We start from the raw sequence: 14,908 nt of genomic DNA, 5'->3' as shown, positions 1-14,908 counted from the left end.
GCCCATCCACCCGCGCAGTGCATAGTTTGTCTTCTTTTTCTTGAGTGGCCAGCCAAGCATAAATAGAGGGGGCTTTCCCGCTTGTCTGGTCAGTAGTTCAGTAGTTCAGTTTTTCGCAGCCCGCCTGTCATCGCTCAACATCGGCCACAGCTTTCGCTCGCTCGCGTAATTTGCACTGTTTGCCCCGACGTCTTTGCGCTCTAAAACCGACTGTGCTAGTGCGATGCGATGAACCGAACAATGCACAGCAAACTCAACTTTCGCGTATTCTCGCTGGAATAATAGCTTTCCAGTATGGATGTGCTCGCTACTAAAGAATGTTTTTCTACACGAGCTATGAATCCGCTTGCGAATATAGACGTTTATCGATGTTGGAAACTCTGTATCTGGCCCAACTCAGTTCGAATCGCCGACGTTCAGCTGCGCTGCGAGAAAAGTGATTTCGGTAGTCCTGCCGTGTTGGCTTATGAACTCTCTCCTCTGGTAGGGCTATCTGTAGTAGTCGACGATCTCTTGCGTTCGAGTGCGTGACTTCATCTAACATATTCTCCTACAAACTTTACCGAACTATATTTTAGCGATCATAACTTCTATTCACCGTCCAGAAGAGCCTTCTGTTTTTGCAATCAATACGCGAGCTCTCCAAGGAGGCTACTGCACAGACGGATAGCCACGTTGTCAGCGGAGCACACAGACACAAATGCACCCCTTACTTGCATTGCTTAACTTTTCTGGACGAGTACCTCCCACAGGTCCCCGGGCTATTCCTCTTGGGAAAAGAAAAACCTCTCTCGGGAAAAAGTGAAAGGGCCATGTGTACATGGGCATTCTGTTGCTTAGATGCTGTGAGACTTGAAGGGATGGTAGGAAGGCTATAAGAGCGTGAGACGAAGGAATAAACTGTGAAAGTCGAAGAGAAATAACCCCGAAATCATTACGAAATGGTTCAATCTTGTCCGGGAGTCAGTTCAGAATTACGCGATGGCTGACGAAGACGTGTACAATTTTGACGAAACTGGATTCCAGATGGGTGATCGGATCCGCAAAGATTGTCACGTCTGCGGAACGAGAAGGACCATTTCAAACAGCCAGGGAATCGTGAGTGGGTCACCGTCGTCGAATCAGTGAATGCTTCTGGCTGGCGACTTCCACCATTGGCTATCTTCCAAGAAAAGCTCAGGGTTTCAGCGTGGTTTACCGACATCCGGATGATTGGTCGTTGCAGTGAGCTGTAATTTGTCTTGAATACATCAGTTCAGGACGAGCCATTCAAGGTCTGAAATACAATTAAAATAGCTCTAATGTATGTTACATTTGCTGAAAATAAATTTATATTAAATAGGTTATATAAAGTTAAGTTGTTAGCTGTTATATAAGACGGTGGGTCGGAGCGATCCACTCGCTTCCCGATAACGTTAGTAATTCCACGAACCGCAGCGACAATGTCAGAGTACAGGAATCTAATACACTGATCGCTGTAAATCGTTACAAATCCCTGCAAATGGTTGCGTTTCTAAGTCATAAGTTAGGTGCTTTAAATAATAGCGGTCCTATGTAGGAAATATTTGTACACGCCATCGAGAGGCCATGGCTCAAACCGGTTCGGATTGGGAGTTCAAGAACAAACTTGCAAAATATCGTCGCCTCTCACTATTGGAAGTATCATAGACAGACAGAACAACATCACTCTTAGCTCCACTACAAATCAAAGCAAAACCAAATTACTCATTATTGACGTTGCATTAATGCTAAATCATTCATTCTAAACCTTCTCAACCATAGTAGCTGCCGACTTAGGCATGTCCAACTCCGACGTGACACCATTAAACGGATCGACAGAAGTAGTTTTAAACTTTCTAGCACTAACCTTCTGCTCAAATAGAACGTCGAGTTCACTATAGGCCATTCCCTTCGGTTCCGGGAGCCTGAAAAACGTCCATACAATCAGTACTGCATTGATTCCGGCCCAGAAGAACGCGGTCTTGGCTTTCCAGTTCCATGCAGTAGGGTTGAGCATATATGGCGTAACGATATTATTCACAATACAGCCGACGTTGTAGACGTTTCTCGCAATGACGATCGATTTGGAGCGGAGTCTGGTGGCCGGAATTTCTGCAACAAGAGAGTAGCAAACTGGACCCACTGTGCAGTCGTATATAAGAGTGAATAGGAGAAGCATGGAACCAATTCCCCAGCTGCCACCCTTATTAGCAGATGGTGTCACAGAGATGCAGCCGATGATGAGGAGTAGGCCGAACATGATGCCCATCCCAGTGAGATAGAGGGTGCGACGGCCGAAGTAAGTCATAGCAACCCACGAGAACATGGTTCCAAAAGCTCCGAGGCCATACTGAATGAGAGTGAAGTTGAATGACTGGGTAGTGGGTAAACCTGCTTGCTCATAGAAATATGTCGAATATCCCATGAGTGCTGAGCCACAGAAAGCCTGCATGAGCCAAACAACAGACACGATCTCGGTCCTTCTCAAATCGGTGCCCTTCAGGCAGTCGAAATATGACGTTCCCTCAGAAACCTTTTTCTCCATCTCGTTGGTGTGGATCATCATGGCAACCTTTTGCTCGGTGTTGAAATTCGCGTCGGCCCGCTTGGTGGTGAGTCGATCGACCGCTTTCCCAGCTTCCTCTAATCTACCGCGACGAACAAGCCACCACGGCGACTCTGGGGCAAAAAAAACACCAGTGATTATAGGAACAGGCCAAAACCACTGAATCGCGTAACAAGCCCTGTAAGCCCACTCATTTTGTACGGAAAGCATGCCCCGGAGGATGCCCGATGCGATAAACTGACCAATGACCCAGCACAAGTTTACGTAAGTGGTGAGATATCCCCGAAGCGCAATAGGACAAACTTCGGCCGCATAAGCCGTGGTGATTGTTTGAAAGAGGCCCCAGGGGACACCGCACAGAATGTAGCCGACCTGCAATGTCTGGATATTGGGAGCAAAGAACTGAATGAAGATAAAGGCGGCGATAGCGACGAGGGCACAGATCATAGTCTTGCGGTAACCAAATCTCTCGGAGGCGTAACCGGCAATGAACAATCCAAAGATCTCGCCGACCTGAGCGCCGTTAGAAAGTCCGGCTTGCCAAGGAGCGGATACCCCGTAGGAGCCATCTGGTTGGAGTGTACCAAATTTCTTGACAAAGGCCGGAAATGCGTAGAACGATCCGAGAAGGAGAGTATCGTATCCCTCCATGATGATTGCGAGAGAAAGCAGGATTGACCACCCGACGGCTTTTGGATAGATCCTAAATGCCTGCCGAGCCGTCATCTGGTGCTCGAACGATGTGGCGTCTTTTGCTTCAACTAGAAGATCCTCATTGAGGCCTTGAGTGACGGTAGGATGGAGGACGTGTGGCTCAGCGCCAGCCTCGGCAGCAGTGATGTCGGTCTTGAGGTGCATTGTGCTAGAGAGAAAGTAGAGAGAATTGAATATTTAGCGAAACACAGAATCTGGGAGCGCGAGGCCGTCGAAAATATATAATGTGGGCGAAATCTGGTAAAAGTCAACGCGGGCACTACCCCGCAATTTGATGTGCGGGGCGTTACTTGTCTGCGTCCGGAGGACAACACAATACCTGAGTGTCTCACGGCAGTTAAGGTTGCGACTGTGTCTGTGCACTTTTTGACAATGAAAATGGATGGAAGAGACTGTGGGGAAGACGTGACCCTCCAAGGTCCTGCAATAGGGCCGCTGTAGTCCCGGGCGGACCCTGGGTAGCGAACGCGAAGTAGCCCCGAGACCCCGCGTAAGCGAAGAGGTGTGTGTAACTTAAAGTTTAACGCGCAGAACCCAAATTGATAGTAGCCTTGGGCCTTAGTGGCAATCGTAAACATGGGCTTGAAAAGCCGGCTTCCACTCAAAGCCCTCACTGAACCATTTCTATGGGCAGAAGAGGCATAACTACTGAAATTACAAACAGAGGGTTAGACTGCCCGAGGTAGTAGATGGGTACGTCTACGTCGATTGCGATTGTCCCAAGATGGAGACATATTTCGCGCCACGTCACCACAACTGACCCAAAATAATTTTTGCCATCTGCCGAATTTTCGTTTTACTTGTATCTACGCGATTTTGAGCGTTGTGATTCTATACGCTTGAAACAAAAATTAAGCTGACAGGGGTGTAGTGTCGAGCAACGTGTAGTTGAATTCGGCCTGTGTCCAGCGCTCTTTGTGAAGTCGGTCCAGCATTGGTTGTTGAAAGCGAGAATCTAATCTGCAACGGGCTGACCCCAACAATTAAACTACATTAGCACTTACTTTGACATATTAGTTTCCATACGTTAGGGCTGGACACGATACAATATCGCCGGGTTTTGCCCATATCGCAATATCGCATATCGTATCATATTATCGCCCATTTTATTGCCAAGTTGGCGATATCGTATCGCCTATATCGTCCAAATACGATACGATATCGCCAAATGGGCGATACAGGGTGAGGGTAATGGAGTGACCAATCAAACACTAGAAGTATAAGTAGGGGTCGTCAGTTCCTTGGGATAACATCAATTGACAAGAGTCTATTGAAGTAGGGCATCCAGTTTTAATCGAACTTGACTATCAAAACTATCCGTTTGGCATAGTTGCCGGACTAAGCAACTTGAGAAAGCTCATGTTGCTTATGCTTTTACGACACTTAGCGGCTGTCGCTGCCAACAGTACATAAAGGGCTGGCCGTTATTCCTTTTCTCCTTGTCCTTTTTTGTTGTTTTCTATACGTACATATGGTTTGCTTTTGGTCCTTTTATTCTCTTTGTTTTCTTTTACTTTTTTGTAGGTAGCCGAAATTGAGGACATGACTTTCCTGATGCAGTTTCAGTAGAGTTTCTATCATTTGAGATTGTTGCAAGCTGCAAATTGGCAAAGTGTGTTTTAAATATAGAGCCAAGATCCTTAAGTAGCCGAACCCCGTTACGGGAAGAGAGTCACGTGCTGCTTTGAGGTGATACGATACGATATTCACCCATCATATCGTATATCGTATCGTCTTAGCGATATTCTAGGCGATAATTAAAATATCGCCAGGAATTTCCTCTGACGTATCGTATCGCCGACGATATGGCGATATCGCCTTGTGGGCGATATCGTGTCCAGCCCTACCAGACGTTAAGCTCTTCAAATGTCTGAAATCACAATAGCTCCGAAATCTTCCCGCTGGTGAGATCGGGCCAGTTCGAGACCCTGTGGTAGTGACCGCGGCGACCGCGCAGGGGCACGAGTCCACGACACGGGTTCAACTGCAGTAAAGTTTTGATGAAGAAAAACCCAAACCGGATTAGCGCAAACCTAGCGTTGTCCCATGATCTGCAAACCAGATGCCCCGCTAAGGATAAAGCCAATATAGCTGGATACGGATACGGATACGGATATGGATATTTTACCTGGATATGGATGTGGATACGGATATGGATAAGGATATTTTGGCCTGGATATTATCCGTGCCGATCCCTGATATTCTAGGCGATAATATCGGGTAAAACATCGCCAGGAGTTTTCCCCTCTGACGATATCGTATCGTCGGCGTTACCATATGGTGTCCAGCCCTACCGGTTGTTTTGTGGTTTGCGTCTTCATTTGCGACTTGTGCCTTTGCATTTCACTTACTTGTCGTTTTGTGCCTTAATGGCTTTGCTTCTCCTTGTTTTGGAACCGTAATAAACTATGACCACTGCTTTCGAGTAACATTTCAGAGATTGCGAATATATATGCGAATAATCACAATTTTATTCGTTGCGCGTACATCCTGTGATGCGAATAATTATTCGCCGAATAATATGAACGCAGTTTTTTACAGAGCGGAACGTGACTTTGTCTTAAGCACCGAGACATCGATAGCTGACATGTCTCAAAAATGACATAATCGAAGTTCGACTTTCTCATTAATTTCTGTTGGTCTGGGAAGTGGCACTGCTTTAATAATTGGTTGCGTACACTTTGACGGAATCTGCATTATGCTCAGCTAGCAGCTGTCAGTGCCGGTTTAGTAGTCTCTTCGCTACATTATCGGCGAGACTACATTGACAGCAAAGCGCGGTCATGTTGGGAGAAGCAAGAGCGTCACTGCTTTATTTGCACTAAAGATATACAAGCATCTCTCACGTCACCACAATTGAGCCGCTCCATCACAGTGGACGACGTCGGTTCCACTTATTGATACTACGTTCACTGCAGTTACAGTTCAAGCTATTGTATATCTCGATATTTATGGGTACAGAAGAAGCCGCATTAGGTGGTAGTGATACGGAGACAGAGTAGGCAAGCATTGCGAGGATTCAGGTCATCGTGTTGATTTTAGTATCAAGGAAAGGGAACGACCGCATCATTGAGTATTATTATGCTAAGGTGTGTGACGTTGTTGCACTAATTCTTTCGATAACTACCCAGCCTCCAGTCAGTCCCATCCTGGACAAGAGTCTTGCAAACCCGATCGACGATATTCCACTGAATCGATCCAGAATGGCAAGTCATAAAACATCGGACTACCTCCAGGAAATGTAAAAGCAGTAGCAGAACTAAAGCCTTGTTAGTCATGTGTGAGATATCCAATGTTGGAAGTGAAGAAGCTCTTACAATTGTAATTTCCTTAACCCGACGAAATTTAGCTCAGCAAGCATACCAACGCTGAACTCGGTGACGCTTCCACCAGTGCCTGGGAAGGCGATGAATTGCCTAGTCATTTGTGCTACCTGATTTCCGCACTTATCGAACCCTTTCATAACAAATTCAAACCAGAACGCCTCAAAAACGGTATCGATCTCGTCAAGTCCTAGCCTCATAGAAATGAGATCAAAGTCAAAATTGCCTTTAGAAGTCAAGCTTTGTCGCTCGTCCAGTAAGAGACTGTCAGTGGGTCTGCCCGACATGACAAAGTCAAATGTCCCAAATGGTCCATTCTCCCCGGTGGAACCGTACAGTAAATTACGAGAACCATCTGCGACAAGAGCTTCGGAAGAGTTGGCTGCGAAGAGGGAAGCAGCTTTTACAATCCATGGAGACTTCTCTTCGTACGCAGATTCCGGGTAGTGAAGGCGAAAGTCTCCGTAGCTACATTATAACCATCAGCTTAAAACTTTCGTACGTCAAGGGATGAATAAACTCACGTTACTGGTGCATCAATGGCACCTTCACCACAAGATGTGTCGATATCATCAAACTAATCACATTGATTAGATTGGCGTTCTTCGCTCAACACAAATTTGGACTTACCGTCAAAGTCCGTATGCCATTTTGACAATTATCTGAAAGCCCTGGATAATGAGGTCTCTCAAATTCCAAACCATCAATTATGATACCTGCTTGGCTAGAGTCCTCAAAGAATGCTTGAAATCTGACAGTAACGGTATCCGGAAAGCTGCCACTAGTTGTCGCAGTTGCATTTACTTTAAACATTTCTTCTCCAGCAGGTATGACTATTGATTGGCTACTACTACTGAGACTAGCACTAAGGAACATCAATTGCAACGAAGCGGATTGGCTTGGTGCGACAGTGGGTTGTGAAATATTGAAGATCGTGACATAGAACTCATGAATGGTGAATGAGGCGGTTTGCTCGGATGAGAAAGATATTCCATTTCCGGTGCCGGACAGAGCATTAGGACCAGACGACCGTTTTGAACCGTATGCATTGTTGCCTGGAGAGCGTACGACGTTTGCAGCTGGAGAAAAGTTAAATCCTTTATAGTGCGCTGGCATAGGGACACTGCCGTATTGCCCCGTTTTGATATCATCAAACTAATCGCACGTCAATTATACCTCTCTATATTGATTTTTATAATGATTAAAATGTACCGTAAGAACCTGCGTCGTAGCAGTTGGAGTTGTAGGCGCACAGGCTACACAGCTAGTCACGGCTGTTGTGGGACATCCTGTGGATACGGGAGTTGGCGCATACATGCTACTTTCTTGTGATGTGTGAGGTACCAGGATTTTAACATCATCAAAGGCAACGCTAGTACAACAAAAGTCAGCTAGAAAATTTTGGAGATGAACACTAACGCAAATTTCACCTTGCTGGGCCGCTTGAGTCCGAGTCATTGTGGCCTTTGTTACAGGTAAAGTACAGGTATTGGACATAGGTCAACCCTGCTTCCTCGAGGCTGTCTATCAGTAGCTTGGAGCTTCCTTTGGGAATAACGAATTCGTAGGACCCAAATGGAAATACTAATTCGAGCCCGCCATGGGCATACGGATTTCCAAACTGAAGCAACACGTAAACGTCGGTGTCTTCAAGGTTTGTAACTCGCTTTTTCGAGAGTCAGCAAGTTGACCGCCAGAAGAAGAAATTGCATGTCTTTGGCACTCACCATAGATGACAGGTTCAAATATCGATAGTTTGAATACAATGAACTATCGGGAGTGCCGTAGATCATCGAACCACTGCCAGTCGATAGCAACGCAACCTTACCAGAGGAGCAAGCCTTTGCATCTGCGGAGTTTGACGGAAATGATGAGCAATTGAGAAGCTGGAACCCATTGCTCAGATAAAGGTAATCTGGGTAATGGAATTCTGTGGGCAGCGGCGCGATAGATTCTGTCAAGGTTGTGATATGATCAAACTGATTGTTTTATCAGCCTGAGAAGTTTCTGAGAGTGTCGCTATATAAAACACCAGTCATATATATATACGTACATCAAGTACAGATGTTGATGGAGTCGGTACTACTGAATTTTGATGACAGTGCTGGACCGCTGCAGCACTGACTCGGAGACCTAGAATGCAGAGAGATGATAAAAACACGACAAGACGGACACGAAAGGTCATTGAAGCCATAGTAAAACAATTGCTTCACAGCTGAGGGTCATGAAGGATCTTTAACGATGACTTTCTGCCAGTCATATTGCCTTTTAGAAATAATGCATTGGAAGCAGTAAGTGGACCGCCATGCAAGTGGGCGGCTGACAGGTGGGGAACGAAACCAATGTGCTGGAGCCAGCTGCATCTCAAGATTGACATACTTGACAAGGCAATTCCACGGCCCAAGAGGAGAACCCCAAGATACTACGAAATTTAAACTAGTACGGCACAGAAAGCAGAACTACAGTAAAACCTCGTTAAGTCAATTTGTTTTCAGTAAAATTTTAAACGTCAGAAAACCATCTCAGTAATACAAGAACCTCACTCTCTAATCGATATGTAGTGGCCATAGAATGCTGCATCATCTTAATGGGGTTCTACTGTAAACATAAATTTAGTCGTCGATGCGTGACTCGGAAGATCGGCGGGATAGCTCTCAATCCAAGAAGCTTACTTTGTAGCTAAGAACTGGATGAGGGCTGCACTTGTTAGACCCGGCACACCAGCCGTGATCGTTGCTTTTACCGCACAACTGGCAATTGCAAACTCGCGAAGTAGTCGAAATTTTATTCTTGACTTGTTTAGCCAGCCAATCATATTTGCCGCTGGGCGAATGCGGTGCGGCTTCGACTAAGCTACTGCACCAAATGTAGTTGGCCCTCGCTACTTAACAATCACACTCAAGTGCGGCTCAGATGGTGTATGTCGCCTGATGCTTGATTGCGCAATTGTAACACACCCGGATAACAGAAGATGCGCGAGAATTGAACTTCTTGTCTATATCCTATACTTTGATAGGGCTGTATAAGATAGATTTCGTATCGTTCGGAAGTTCGATATCGCCAGAAGAAAATTCCTGGCGATTCGATATACGATATAACGGGTGGGTGGATGTCGGATCGTATATCGCCGCAAAGTGCGCGTGACTCTCTCCTGTCCGGGGTTCAGCTACTTAAGATCTGGCTCTATTTTTAAAAACATCTTTGCTACTTTGCAGCTTGAAACCAATTAACCTTAATTCGCTTAAGTTATGTTATAATTATAAAATGTTGGAACTCTACCGAAAAGTGCATCAGGTAAGTCATAATCTCAATTTCTATTGCCTACAATAAAAAGTAAAAGAAAATAAAAGCGAGAAAAGTAAAGAGAATAAAAGGACCAAAACCTCCCCATATGTACTTATAGAAAGACAAACAAGAAAGGAAAGGAAGAGAGAAATGTTGCCAACCCCTTCGCGGACTGTTGAGAACGACAGCGCTAACTAAGCGTCCTAAAAGGCATAATAACCGTCTCTCAGCAACAAGAGCATTCTCATAGTTTCCTGACTCATAGAATGTCTTCTGGGTCCCAATAAGTCTAGTGTTTTGTTAAATGCTCTCTCCACCGCAACTTCCGATACTGGAATTGTTCCACCCGTTGCCAACTTCATTAGAAATAAACTTATCTTGCAAGCCTTTAATTTTAGGTAATATCAAAGGGCGGCGCCCAACGTTTAGACATTTAATAAGTGCTACATTTAAGTTAGCGCTAAGATCATAGTTACCAACATTATTACCCACCGTTATCCATAAAATGGGCACACGTAACTGCTACCTTTAATTCCACCAGCAATGCATTCACTAGGCCCGAGAATACCTAACTCATTGGTATCATCACCCATTCCTCGATATTCTCCCGTTCCCAAGCATGCGCTCGCGAGTCATGTCATTCGCGTCCTTCTGGCCGCGCCTCCTGGACAACGCCAATCTGAACGTTGATATCGTGAAAGATGGCCTTGTGTGTTGCATTCCGATCGCATGAGGAACATGGCAGCCAGGGGATATGCGTAGTTGGAGCAGACGCAATGCTGAAGAGTGTTTAGAGGCAGGAGATGAATGTCGGATAGGCTCTGAGCCTTTCATAATGTGATTGACAAGACTGCGATTAGCTCATCCGCAGTGGATCACTTAACCGAACTCTCCGGGTACCATGAATACTCCGACTGATACATCACAATGTAAGTTATACAGGACAATACACAGATATATGCTTTTCGGGGATTCCACGATATATTAGCTGAGTCAATGGTTCAATCCACTCGATCATCAAGCCCTACAACGGAATTCAAGTACTAGGGCTGTGAAGGAATATGTTTTCAATACTTCACGTCATCGCAATTTTCCCTCCAGCGTTCTTGATCAGTATCGTGATGATGAAAATCAAAATCCATTGTATTCATTTACTAAGGTAAGGACGACGACAACGGCTCGAGCGGTGAGGAACCTTGAATTGGTGTATCTATTTCTTAGTCATATCCGCGAATATGTTTATGAATATTATATAATATGTAACTTATTGCTCAACCGCCTCCGGATTCGTATTCGCATATTATCTATCCGTATTCGTATCGACGTACAATATCAGCTATCCGTTTATTCATGCCAACGGGTGACTAACAGCAATAATTTTAGTCCTATGACGAAGCCTATTTAAGCGGGCCGAATTACTCATATATTCTGTTAATGCAAATGACAGATATGTTCGTTGTGTTTTTTGTGCCTTGGTCTTCTCTAATATACAACCGAATTTCCGACACGCTGTCTAGATGCCATGAACAAATACCCTCTCCTTTAGCGGCTCATAAGTCTTCTCCAGTGGCTCCCCGGTTGGCGTACCAAAAACCAATTGCGCCTTGAGAGACCAATTTGCTGGAACCTTCCACTCGGCACTGACACGCTCATCAATAAGGGGATTATAGTGCTGTAGATTTGCACCGAGACCTTCAGCTTCGAGGGCAGTCCACACTGTTAAATTGTGCTTGTTAGCAGAGTCCAGGTAATTATAAGGACTAATGGAACATACGGAAATATTGATGCATGGCAGAAGTGTGCTCAGACCAGCCGGGGAAACGGTCAGCATAAATTGGAAATTTTTCCTGTAGTGCTTTGACTGCGTCAGGACTTTCGAAAAAGAGGATCTATGTCGAGTCGTGTTAGCATCTGCGATCTTCTCGACTCAATCAGGGAGAGATCGCACAGTCCCGTATGCCTTCTGGAATCCATTTAATCGCTGCTCCGTATTGACGTATGCATCTGCGGGCAGCATAGCCTTAAGGGTTCCCTTTGCAATCTCCCATAGCTTCTCGTGCTCCTGTTTAAGAAGAAGAACTAGTCGAGTTGACTGTGAGTTGAAGCAGCTCGGAGTATTGAGAGCGGCGGCATTAACAAGCTCCACAATGCGCGAGTCCGGAATAGTAGACCGATTGGCGAGCTGGTAGTAGCTGCGGCGAGTACAAAGTGTTTCGAGAAAAGTTTTTGATACGTTCATGATTGCAATGCTCTAGTGGCTAGTGTTGACAGGGACAACGCAGAGAAAATCGAGTCCCATTTTATACCTGAAGCCGGCATTGCAATCAATTAACTAATCATGCGTAAGCAAGAAAATTACCGTGTCCGTTACAAAACGTTTACTTGGGATTTAGTTTGACTGACAGCTGCCTTAGGATTGAAGAAGCCGCATTCGTATTACGCAGCTTTAATAAGCACTAGGGGATGGAAAAACTCTAACGTGCCCCACCACCGAATGAGACACTCAATCACTACTCTCTGATTAGGCTCCTCGGAAAATCAACCATGACACTATCAAATTAATTCAATTACTCAAAATCCTCTTTCTCATACGCTCTTACCACTTTTTTTTTCACGAGTACGCGAGTTATAGCCTGGTTGGCCGCATGTGGCACATCGCCGTCATTCGGCCCTCCGCTCACTTCTATTTCCTGCATATCTTACTCTCCCAGTGCTTTTCGATTTTTGACATATTCGGCTTGCGGCCTCGAGTCAATCGGGTTATTGGAGGTCCGGGGTCCAGACCCAAGAGTCTGGTTGATCCAGAGGGACTGCAGAAGGTGTTGACGTACATAACCTGATTCCCAACCAAGACATCAACAGTCTGGATCAAAAGGAACAAATCCTGCACCCCGGAGGCCTCCTTGGATGAGTTTTTTGTTCATAGTGGCCCGGAAGGCTGCAAATAATTGTGGAAGGAAGCCTGTCTTCTTCGTGATATGGGTTATCTGAGACGCATCAAGTTCTCAATTTGCCGTCCGTACGCTTTCTTCTGTGAGGATTATACTGATAATCCTGTGAATACTACATGATTCTAACGCTGTTGACCTTTATCAATATATTTTAGAATATTAACTATGAGGACTCGGCGGGGGACCAACGTGTTCTTACGCTCGCCGCCCGGTAGCCATACCATTGTCAGTCATTTCGTCGTTGTCCGCCCCCGTCCGAGCCTGTACAACCAATAAAAATTTTCAAATCAATAATTAGACAAGCCAATAACAATAATCGCATTACAAAGAATCAAAGAAAGCACTCAAGCATCCGAGACGAAAGTACGTAGCCGGTGTCCGAGGTCCGATGTCTGGGTAGCCGTGGCCCCGACCATCGCAGATGCGGCTACGGGCCCGTCAGGAGGCATACAAAGAGTGATAATCTTGCTCTCCTTGCAATAGAGCTCGAAATCCGTTAAGTGGTGGCTCTCGTGACCATCGAGGATTGGGAGACTATATATACCTTTAGATCTTTCTTTGGTATGTTTATCAAAGTGCTGAATCCAATCTAGGCCACGATCGTTTGTAGTCCAGCCGTTTGGGCTTGCAGCAATAACTCAGTCCATTGGAATCCGTGGATCTTCGTACCTAGCTGAGAGGTGATATTGACCGGCAACGATGATTTTGCGATGATGAATGGCGGGACTGCACAACTTTGGGAATTGACACCTTGAATAACACCATTCTTACCCTGGGGCAACTGTCGTTGATCTAGCGAGCTCCGTAGCAGCAATTCGGATATCCTCTTTCTGTCATCTTTCAATTTCTTGATTCCTTGAGACGCTGGACCCTAGATAGCATCATCTGTCCACGAATACGCTCCATCAGTCCAAATACTGACATCCCAAGTGCCACTACGTTCCAGCTGTTGAAGCTTTCAGCAATGTTTGACGTTCCATGTCCGAAGCGCAATCCCGGGAAGTAGTTGCCACGATTAGAGTACGGCAATGCAATTGAGGAAAGCTGACGAATATAGTTCTTCCAGCTCTGTTTTCGTTGAGTTTCTAGCGACCCATAAAGCTAGAATTCGCATTCGGGACACCGCAGACTGTAGTCCGATTTCTTTCCCATCTCGGAGTTTGTCACATGCCACGTTTGCGCTCTTGGCGTCGCCTGTTTCAGGACCGACAGTATTTCCGTGACGATAATATTAAGGATATGCGCCAAACAGCGTATATAGCTATCGAGGCCTTGAAATCGTAGGGTACGATCGTCCGACATGATCTGGCTATTGCAAGTCTCGTGGAGAGATTAAAATGGAGTAATGATGAGATTAATGCCTCATTATTACTCGCATTGTCGGATTTTTGCTTGTCCAGACATCCAGGGAGAGTGCAATGGTATTGCATGTTGCGGCCAATTCCTCTTTCAATTTTAACCAGCACTGTGCAAACTCCGATTCAATGCGACGTTGTAGTGCGTCGTGATCCAAAAGGTAACGTAACTCCAGGAAGATCTGCAAAAATTGCGCGAAATGTAGGCCTTTCTATAACTGTTGCAACTCTGTAATTGCCCATCGGAAAAGATTTCTTCAAGCCGTACCGATAAGAGAGCTCAACTCTACGTTTCCAGATTCTTCAGCGGAGACGTCTGTGTCTGCCACATTATCGACAAATTCATCAATCATTGATTCTGAATCTAATCGAAATAATTTAGGAAGTCGATGTTCAGGCTCCTTCCTCATCACTACCATAATGGAGTCGTGTCAATTGATGTTAGGGATAATATCAAAAATACCACTGAAAAGTTTTGTAATATCAAAAATGCATCGGGCCTCGTACCACTCGTACCTGCCGATTTTTGGCCCAACGACTAGACATTTACACCACATAATCCTTCATTTAAGTTAGCGCTAAAGCAAGTTACCAACATTATTAGATCAAGGGTCTAACCTTTATTTCCACACCAACGGTACATTCACTCCTCCCAACAAACTACCTAACCTATTGGTTCTCTACACGTTCTCGAGTTGTGATGCATTGGCTGCA

At 45.4% G+C, this 14,908-nt stretch overlaps 5 protein-coding genes across 5 annotated transcripts; all 5 read right to left on the bottom strand.

The window, feature by feature from the left end:
- Nucleotides 1-1,341: 1,341 nt before the first annotated feature.
- Nucleotides 1,342-3,728, bottom strand: V1513DRAFT_454682 (general substrate transporter). Its single transcript, XM_066899412.1, has one exon. It carries the CDS (start codon nt 3,422-3,424, stop codon nt 1,763-1,765), a length of 1,662 nt encoding a protein of 553 aa, XP_066750514.1. The 5' UTR covers nt 3,425-3,728; the 3' UTR covers nt 1,342-1,762.
- A 2,690-nt stretch (nt 3,729-6,418) lies between these two features.
- On the bottom strand, nt 6,419-7,719 carry V1513DRAFT_386260 (uncharacterized protein; the record flags this gene model as incomplete). The annotated part of the gene is made up of 4 exons (XM_066895243.1): nt 6,419-6,539; nt 6,598-7,071; nt 7,128-7,180; nt 7,234-7,719. 4 exons carry the CDS (start codon nt 7,717-7,719, stop codon nt 6,419-6,421), a joined length of 1,134 nt encoding a protein of 377 aa, XP_066750513.1.
- A 310-nt stretch (nt 7,720-8,029) lies between these two features.
- Nucleotides 8,030-8,797, bottom strand: V1513DRAFT_386266 (uncharacterized protein; the record flags this gene model as incomplete). The annotated part of the gene is made up of 3 exons (XM_066895244.1): nt 8,030-8,269; nt 8,331-8,582; nt 8,657-8,797. The coding sequence occupies 3 exons, from the start codon at nt 8,795-8,797 to the stop codon at nt 8,030-8,032; spliced, it is 633 nt and encodes a 210-aa protein (XP_066750512.1).
- A 2,448-nt stretch (nt 8,798-11,245) lies between these two features.
- Nucleotides 11,246-12,217, bottom strand: V1513DRAFT_454675 (Nitroreductase-like protein). The gene is made up of 3 exons (XM_066899411.1): nt 11,837-12,217; nt 11,663-11,777; nt 11,246-11,604 (listed from the first exon to the last, which is right to left on the bottom strand). Exons 1-3 carry the CDS (start codon nt 12,125-12,127, stop codon nt 11,402-11,404), a joined length of 609 nt encoding a protein of 202 aa, XP_066750511.1. The 5' UTR covers nt 12,128-12,217; the 3' UTR covers nt 11,246-11,401.
- Nucleotides 12,218-13,896: 1,679 nt separating this feature from the next.
- V1513DRAFT_454666 (uncharacterized protein) lies at nt 13,897-14,173 on the bottom strand. Its single transcript, XM_066899410.1, has one exon. It carries the CDS (start codon nt 14,139-14,141, stop codon nt 13,941-13,943), a length of 201 nt encoding a protein of 66 aa, XP_066750510.1. The 5' UTR covers nt 14,142-14,173; the 3' UTR covers nt 13,897-13,940.
- Between the last annotated feature and the right edge of the window lie 735 nt (nt 14,174-14,908).

The sequence above is a fragment of the Lipomyces chichibuensis genome (genome assembly GCF_038497645.1).
Source record: "Lipomyces chichibuensis strain CBS 12929 unplaced genomic scaffold V1513scaffold_79, whole genome shotgun sequence".
In the NCBI taxonomy this organism is placed as follows: Eukaryota; Fungi; Ascomycota; class Lipomycetes; order Lipomycetales; family Lipomycetaceae; genus Lipomyces; species Lipomyces chichibuensis.
The sequence above is the reverse complement of the archived record's forward strand: the minus strand, read 5'-3'. Positions and strand labels throughout refer to the sequence as shown.